Here is an 8,334-nt window from a genome sequence, read left to right as displayed (position 1 = left end):
GACATACTTTTCCTGCGTTTTGTCGTGACGCTCTGTAGCCTAGATTGAATTAACGGCTAAAATAATGGCATGATTTAAGTGCGCTTTTCAGTAGTTCTACTCAGACGCGCATCACGTGTTTCGGTTCAATTCTCCGACAGCGGTTTCCATGAACTGAACTATAGGCTTCAAACGCTAAGATTGCTCCAATTCTCCGGGTATGCGGCCGCTTGTCAAAGCCGGACTGAAATCCACTACAAAATAAGGACAATTCTGAGAAATTGATTGAGGTGATTATTGAAGAAAGCAGTATTTCGATTGGACAAGAAAGCATCTGGAAAACTGAAAACTGGAACCAGGGGTTCGGGCAGGGGTTCTGCTGCGAAGAAGTTTCAGAGTGGATATAACATCGACACGTCATAGCTTTGCAGCCTCCGAGCTCCTTCAGTTCAGGAAAAGTACTTGGGTAAGTAGGAATCAATTAAATATATTTATTAGGCTATGGCAACATATTTAGCCTTTAGCCACAGCCTGTGAGATTGGCAGTAAATAAAAACGAATGAAAAACGAATAACATATTAGGCTATGTTTTATCATTGTGGACTGTTAACCAATTATCTTCAGATCCTTAAAAAATAATGATGATCTCATAAAATGTCACTGCTTGAGAAATACAGATCACAGTCATATCAATCGTAGAAAGTGCAGCATGCTGTGGCAACATTTGCATGTGAAAATGTAATTTGCTTGTTTTTGTTTGTCGCCCTTAATGAGCACCTTACATAATGTGTGTGTATCCTGACAAACACAAGAGTTTCTCTTGCACAATCAATTTCAACACACAATCTGAAAAAAAAACTACATATTCAATATTTACAATGATTGAATGTGGACACTGGCACATAATGTGTAGCCAATTGGACATTATTGGACAAAAGTACTGCTGCATCCACAGATTAGTTTAAGATCACATGTAGTCTTCACCATTAGGTATTTTTTGTAAAGGTTATTAGGAAAACAGTCTATAATGTTATTAGGCTATGATATGACCTATCAGATTGTCTATAATCAGAGACATTTCCTTTAGCAGACCTACAGAGTAAATTACCTATTAATTAGCCACTTGGGTTTCTGAGAGAGAGAGAAAGAGAGAGAGATGGGGAGAGAGAGAGAAAGAGAGAGATGGGGGAGAGAGAGAGAAAGAGAGAGATGGGGGAAAGAGAGAGATGGGGAGAGAGAGAGAGAGAGAGAGAGAAAGAGAGGGATGGGAGAGAAAGAGAGAGAGAGAGAATGAGAGAGAGAGAGAGAGAGAAAGAGTGGACACGATTAGACCCAACCAAAACATGAGAAAACAAAAAGAGAATTACTTGACACATTGGAAAGAATTAACAAAAAAACAGAGCAAACTAGAATGCTATTTGGCCCTAAACAGAGAGTACACAGTGGCAGAATACCTGACCACTGTGACTGACTCAAACTTAAGGAAAGCTTTGACTATGTACAGACTCAGTGAGAGAGAGAAATGGGGAGAGAGAGAGAGAGAATCAGAGAAAGAGAGAGATGGGGAGAGAGAGAGAGAGAGAGAGAGAGAGAGAGAGAGAGAGAGAGAGAGAGAGAGCTCTGTCTTCTGTGAGCATTGTGTAATTCATTCAAAGTATAACGTATCATTTAGCTAGTTAGTTAAAGTGCGCGTGTGGTCTGGCCAGGGATCGCAGAAGGATGTTCTATTCTATGTCTTGATTGAGATTCATTCATGAAACCAAGTGATAAAAATGTAATTTTATTAAGACAATGTGACATTTAAAAAAAAATACAACATTGACACATTCTGTTCAAGAGTTGTCCTATTATTAAACTTTGAACATATTGGTTTCACTATGCTGTTTGCACAATTCTATTGTCACATTAATTCATCCAATTATCAAACTAAAGAAGTACGCAGCTGCACGTATATGTGATTATTATTGAGCCTACATCTTGATTTATCGAGGACACCATCACTTTAGCTTTTCTGTCAGTAGATGCAGCGCATGGAATGGGGAGGGGCAGGGTGTCTAGATGGCCTACATGGCCCACAAATGCCAGCCATTGGTCAAATTCAAATTCAATGTCGTAGAATAGATCACATTTATATAATTTGGACGCCCAATGTTGTAATGAATGAACAATTATGCTATCAAACAATGATAAATCACTGGACAATCAGATGAAGCCATAATATGATGTTTATTGAATTCAAATAGGCCTAAACTGTAAGATACAGTGCCTTGCAAAAGTATTCAGCCCCCATTGGCGTTTGTCCCATTTTGTTGCATTACAACCTGTCATTTAAATTGATTTTTTTTTTAGGATTTCATGTAATGGACATACCCAAAATAGTCCAAATTGGTGAAGTGAAATGAAAAAAATTACTTGTTTCAAATAATTCTAAAAAATAAATAACGGAAAAGTGGTGCGTGCATATGTATTCACCCCCTTTGCTATGAAGCCCCTAAATATGATCTGGTGCAACCAATTACCTTCAGAAGTCACATAATTAGTTAAATAAAGTCCACCTGTGTGCAATCTAAGTGTGACATGATCTCAGTATATATACACCTGTTCTGAAAGACCCCAGAGTCTGCAACACCACTAAGCAAGGGGCACCACCAAGCAAGCGGCACCATGAAGACCAAGGAGCTCTCCAAACAGGTCAGGGACAAAGTTGTGGAGAAGTACAGATCAGGGTTGGGTTATAAAAAAATATCAGAAACTTTGAACATCCCACGGAGCACCATTAAATCCATTAATGTAGTGCCCTGTAGCTCAGTTGGTAGAGAATGGCGCTTGCAATGCCAGGGTTGTGGGTTCATTTCCCACGGGGGGGCAGTATGAAAATGTATGCACTCACTAACTGTAAGTCGCTCTAGATAAGAGCGTCTGCTAAATGACTAAAATGTAAAATGTAAATTATTTTAAAAAATTGAAAGAACACTTGAGTGGTTTAAGGGGAAACATTTAAATGTATTGGAATGGCCTAGTCAAAGCCCAAACCTCAATCCAATTGAGAATCTGTGGTATGACTTAAAGATTGCTGTACACCAGTGGAACCCATCCAACTTGAAGGAGCTGGAGCAGTTTTGCCTTGAAGAATGGGCAAAAATCCCAGTGGCTAGATGTGCCAAGCTTATAGAGACATACCCCAAGACACTTGCAGCTGTAATTGCTGCAAAAGGTGACTTTGGGGGGGGGTGAATAGTTACGCACACTCAAGTTCGTTTTTTTTTGGTCTTATTTCTTGTTTGTTTCACAATAAAACATATTTTGCATCTTCAAAGTGGTAGGCATGTTGTGTAAATCAAATGATACAACCCCCCCAAAAATCCATTTTAATTCCAGGTTGTAAGGCAACAAAATAGGCAAAATGCCAAGGGGGGTGAATACTTTTGCAAGCCACTGTATAGGCCCTTTTAGTGCATGAGGCTATCTGTACTTTCTGTTTGTTTGCTCTACTTAGAAAACAAAGGGTGTTTACCGTGAGAAATTGCTTGTGGCTTCCACACACAATGCGAGTTTTGTCATCTCTTCTGTAGGCTACATGATTCAGTTGTTCATTAGTCGTTCAGAAAATCCGGAAAACAGCACCACAAAGTGGGCACTGTCTTTGATATTAGATTGGTTTGGTCAACCTTTGAAAGCCAAAGTAATATGTTAGCGACCTCGTAAACAAATGCAGCGGCATTTTGGTGGACGTTGTGCTACCCTTGGCTGGAGATGGCATTTCCATTTTGGTGGAAGTTGTGCTTCCCTTGGCTGGAGATGGCATTTCCATTTTGATGGAAGTTGTGCTTCCCTTGGCTGGAGATGGCATTTCCATTTTGGTTGAAGTTGTGCTTCCCTTGGCTGGAGATGGCATTTCCATTTTGGTGGAAGTTGTGCTTCCCTTGGCTGGAGATGGCATTTCCATTTTGGTGGAAGTTGTGCTTCCCTTGGCTGGAGATGGCGTTTCCATTTTGGTGGAAGTTGTGCTTCCCTTGGCTGGAGATGGCGTTTCCATTTTGGTGGAAGTTGTGCTTCCCTTGGCTGGAGATGGCATTTCCATTTTGGTGGAAGTTGTGCTTCCCTTGGCTGGAGATGGCATTTCCATTTTGGTGGAAGATGTGCTTCCCTTGGCTGGAGATGGCATTTCCATTTTGGTGGAAGTTGTGCTTCCCTTGGCTGGAGATGGCATTTCCGGCGGCAAGAAAAAGGGCATAGGCCTACAGCTTGGGTCTTTTCTCATTTGGGAAAAAGTCTGTTCTCCGTGTTCTCTCCTCCGTGACCCGGAAACCGATAAGTGGTCATGGAGAGTGTCAATTCGTTAGTAGGCAAACAGAAGACGGTCCTCCCTCCTCGATAGCCTCCTTTTGGAGAGGAAGCACAAGTCTATCACTGAGTTCTTCATTTAAGAGATTTTAAATCTGCCACACACCCTTTGAATTAGCTGTTGTTTTCTCGAAGGAGAAAGCATGCAAACATTTAAAAACAATATGCTACTTATCCTTTTATCTGCTAAATGTCTTGCACAAATTGCTACATTTGTTTTGATCACTTTATCCATTTATTTTGGAAATCCACCCCTGTAAACGTCATTTGCCTGATGACGTGCGAGTCTCATTTCATACAACCGCATTTTCGTCCATGTTCCCTCTCTTTACCACCTCTCCTTGATTATCTTTGACCTTTTTCAAAAGGAGGCCAGAGAGTACGGAGGAGAGAGGACACAGGAGTTGAGCAAAACCAATTGAGAAAAGGCCTTGCAATATTGTGATATAGTGATATAGATGGGTTAGCTGACAACGTCATGAAAACGTTGTGTGCACTTCTATGGGGCAGAAGTCAGCGTGTTGTGACTCTGGATGGACAGATTGCTAGCAAGAATGACAAGAAACTGCCATGTGGGGAATCGTAAGTGGCTAATTTCATCTCGTTTTATATTTTTCTTTATACCATGTCTTGTTTTGAGGTGTTTTGACTGATTTAATTTCAATGCTAATATGACTAAAATTCGTTAGCAAGCTAACCAACAACTGTAACGATGTATTTGAGAGACAACAAGTGCTCATTGTGCAAATGTATTTATGTTTACAATAAACGTTGGAGACTAAATATAGCTTACATGTTGTCAACAATCTAAGCCAACCACGTATGTTTTGCCCATAGTTGCACGTCGGTTTTGTGGTTTATAGGCCTTTTCTCAATTGGATTTGCTCAACTCCTGCGTTTCAGTTAGTTGTGCAAGACGTTTTCTAGCTAAAACAATAAGTAGCATATTGTTTTAAAAACGTGTGCATGCTTTTCTCCTCAGACAAAACAACAGCTGATTCAAAGGGGGTGTGGCAGATTTCAAAACTCTTCTGAGAAGGATACACATGGCTATCCTCGATGAAAGGTGGCTATCGAAGAGGGAAGGACACTCTTCCGTTCGCTTACTAACGAATTGACATTTCCTTGACCACTCGACCACTTATCGGTTTCCGGGTCACAGGAGCAGAGTGGACAGAGGAGAGAGGATGGAGGACAGACTTTTTCTAAAATGAGAATTGGCCATATCCTAAGTTTTGAATATGTTTTGTAGATCTCTATGCACTCAGATCATTTCTCCAGCCTCCTTCTAAACAAACGGGAAAGAAAGGCACCATATAATTCCATATTTTTAGATGGTGCCTGTATACAGTCATTTACTTTCTTTGGAAAATAATATCTTCCAACAGGTGTGAGTGAACCAATGATGAAAGATTACAACAGAGAAACTTCTTCACCTGAAGAAACCATTATCTTCTTTAGAAAGATGGAGGCTTCAGCTAAGGGGAGGTGGACACCAGACAACGGCCCCTCTTCCCCATCATCTTCAGGGATGCAGAGGTCCAGTTGCTCCAGTCTGAAGGTACAGTACTTCTCAAATCACCTGATGGGAAAATAAAATCCTGTACTGATCTAGGATCAGGTCCCTGTTATACATATAAACATATTCATTAAGATCTAAAAGGCAGAACTGATCCTATATAACTTGTGAATACAGGCCCTGGGTTCAAATATCATGCAAAAAAATCTCTCCTCTCAGTTGCGTACAGTTACTACTTCTAGTTTATAATGTCGTACTGTAAAACAAGGAAAAAATACATGTTTTAACTTGACAGCTTGTTCCCTGGCCCACTGCCTCCCTGCCCTCTGGTCCCCCTGGCTCCATGACTCCATGGCCCCCTTCCCCCCAGCTCCATGGCCCCCTACACTCTGGTCTCTACTGGCTTCCTGTCCTCTGGTCCCCGTGGCTCCATGGCCCCCTGCCCCCTGGCTCCATGGCCCCCTGCCCCCCTGCCCCATGGTCTCCCTGGCTCCATGGCCCCTTCTCCCCTGCCCCCTGGTTCCCCTGGCTCCACGGCCCCCTGCCCCCTGGCTCCATGGCACCCTGCCCCCTTGTCTCCCTGGCTCCATGGCACACTGTCCCTCTACCCCCTTGTCCCCCTGGCTCCATGGCACCCTGCCCCCTGGTCCCCCTGGCTCCATGGCACCCTGCCCCCTGGTCCCCCTGGCTCCATGGCCCCCTGCCCCCTTGTCCCCCTGGCTCCATGGCCCCTGGTCCCCCTAGTCTCCTGACCCCCAACCCTCTTCAAGACCTGGGCTTAACATCCCAGTTCAAGACATTGTCCCACTTTACCTTTCTTTCACCCCCATTAATATAGTGCGCTTGAATAACTTAATCCACCACATGGTATTAAGTAAATGATCCTCTCTAAGGGAAGATCATATTTTACTGTAGGATTCTTTGATGGGTCTTTGAGTTCGACTTAGATACAATGTAAAGGACACAGTTAGCCCTGGTCTACAGTGTGCCTGACTGTAGTAGTTGTCATGTGGCTGTATGGAGGGAACAGAGCTACAGCAGTTTTCTAGCCATTTGTCAAAGAAAGGACTACCTCAGTGTGCCTACTCCCCAGACCTCCCCAGACCTACGTGACAGGGTTGATGCAATGGGTTATCTTGAAGGGACCAATGAAGCGAGGACAGAACTTTTTGCAGGGGAGGCGGAGCTGGATGTTTCTGGTAGAGAGCCACACACACTGTCCGTGGTGAAAGAGTGGCGTAGGTCGGCGGCGTCTGTCGGCAAAGCGTTTCTGGGTATTAGAGACTTCCGTCTGCCCGTTGGTCTGGGGATGGTACCCGGAGGAGAGGCTGAGGGTGACCCCCAGTCGGTCACAGAAGGCTCGCCACACCCGGGAGACAAACTGGGGCCCGGAATCCCATACAGATAGAACACCTGCTGGAACATACACTCAGCCAATTCCATGGCGTTGTGTAAATGAGGAAGAGGAACCAGACAACACACTATGACAAGGATGGTGGTGTTAACAGAGGATTCAGGAAGGTCTGTGATGAAGTCAACAGTTGTGTGGGACCAGGGTCTGTGAGGGATTGGCAAAGGTGGAAGCTTACCGGAAGGGAGATGACGAGGGCTTTTGGTTTGGGCGCAGACTGGACAGGAGAGTACGTAATCCCTTACGTCAGATGCCATTGAGGACTACCAGAACTTACAGGCTAGAAGTTCGGTGGTTCCTGTAATGCCCGGATGTCCTGACCCCAAGGACGTGTGACACCATTGCATCAGTTGGGGTCTAACAACCGCTGGTACGTAACTCTTCCCAGCTGGTGTCTCAGGAGGAGCCGGGTCTGAGGTTAGGGCTTCTTGTATGGCAGAGTGAACCTCCCAATGTACCAGTCCCATAATGCAAGAGGAAGGAAGAATGGGTGTAGGGTCTGAGTTATTGGTCGGAAGGTCAAACTGGCGGGAGAGAGCATCAGCTTTTATGTTTTTCTTTCCAGGGATGTAAGTAACATGAAAATGGAAGTGTGTGAAAAGAGCCCAGCGGGCTTGTCTGGAGTTTAACCTCTTGGCCCCTCTGATATATTCCAGATTACGATGATCTGTTAGGATGAGAAAGGGATGTTGTGCACCCTCCAACCAGTGGCGCCACTCCTCGAGGGCCAGCCTGATGGCAAGGAGTTCTGTTCCCCACATCGTAATTCCTCTCAGCGGAGGATAACTTCCTGGAGAAGAAGGCACAAGGATGTGATTTTGGAGGTGTTCCCACCCGTTGATAGAGTATGGCTCCTACTCCTACTTCGGAGGCATCCACCTCCAGGGTGAAAGGAAGGGTCGGATCAGGTTGGCAAAGAACAGGAGCTGAGGTGAAGAGGCGTTTCAATGTGTTGAAAGCATCAGGGCGGTATCAGTCCATTGAAGGGTCCGGGTATTTTGGCTGGTAAGGGCAGTGAGGGGAGCGGCAGTAGAACTGAAGTTCCAAATGAAACGGCGATAGTAGTTGGAGAACCCAATGA

At 44.3% G+C, this 8,334-nt stretch overlaps 1 protein-coding gene across 1 annotated transcript in view; it reads left to right on the top strand.

The window, feature by feature from the left end:
• Window positions 1-5,725: 5,725 nt before the first annotated feature.
• Window positions 5,726-8,334, top strand: part of LOC311122741 (solute carrier organic anion transporter family member 1C1-like) — a gene marked incomplete at both ends in the record, with an annotated part of 38,762 nt that continues 36,153 nt past the window's right edge. Inside the window, one exon of the mRNA XM_084197065.1 lies at window positions 5,726-5,884. Within this exon, the coding sequence (XP_084053191.1) occupies window positions 5,726-5,884 (159 nt within the window). The remainder of the gene's footprint in view (window positions 5,885-8,334) is intronic.

This window comes from Coregonus lavaretus (assembly GCF_964263955.1).
Source record: "Coregonus lavaretus genome assembly, contig: HAP1_SCAFFOLD_721, whole genome shotgun sequence".
Taxonomy (NCBI): domain Eukaryota; kingdom Metazoa; phylum Chordata; class Actinopteri; order Salmoniformes; family Salmonidae; genus Coregonus; species Coregonus lavaretus.
Note: the sequence above shows the minus strand (reverse complement) of the source record. Positions and strands in the feature narration are given on the sequence as shown.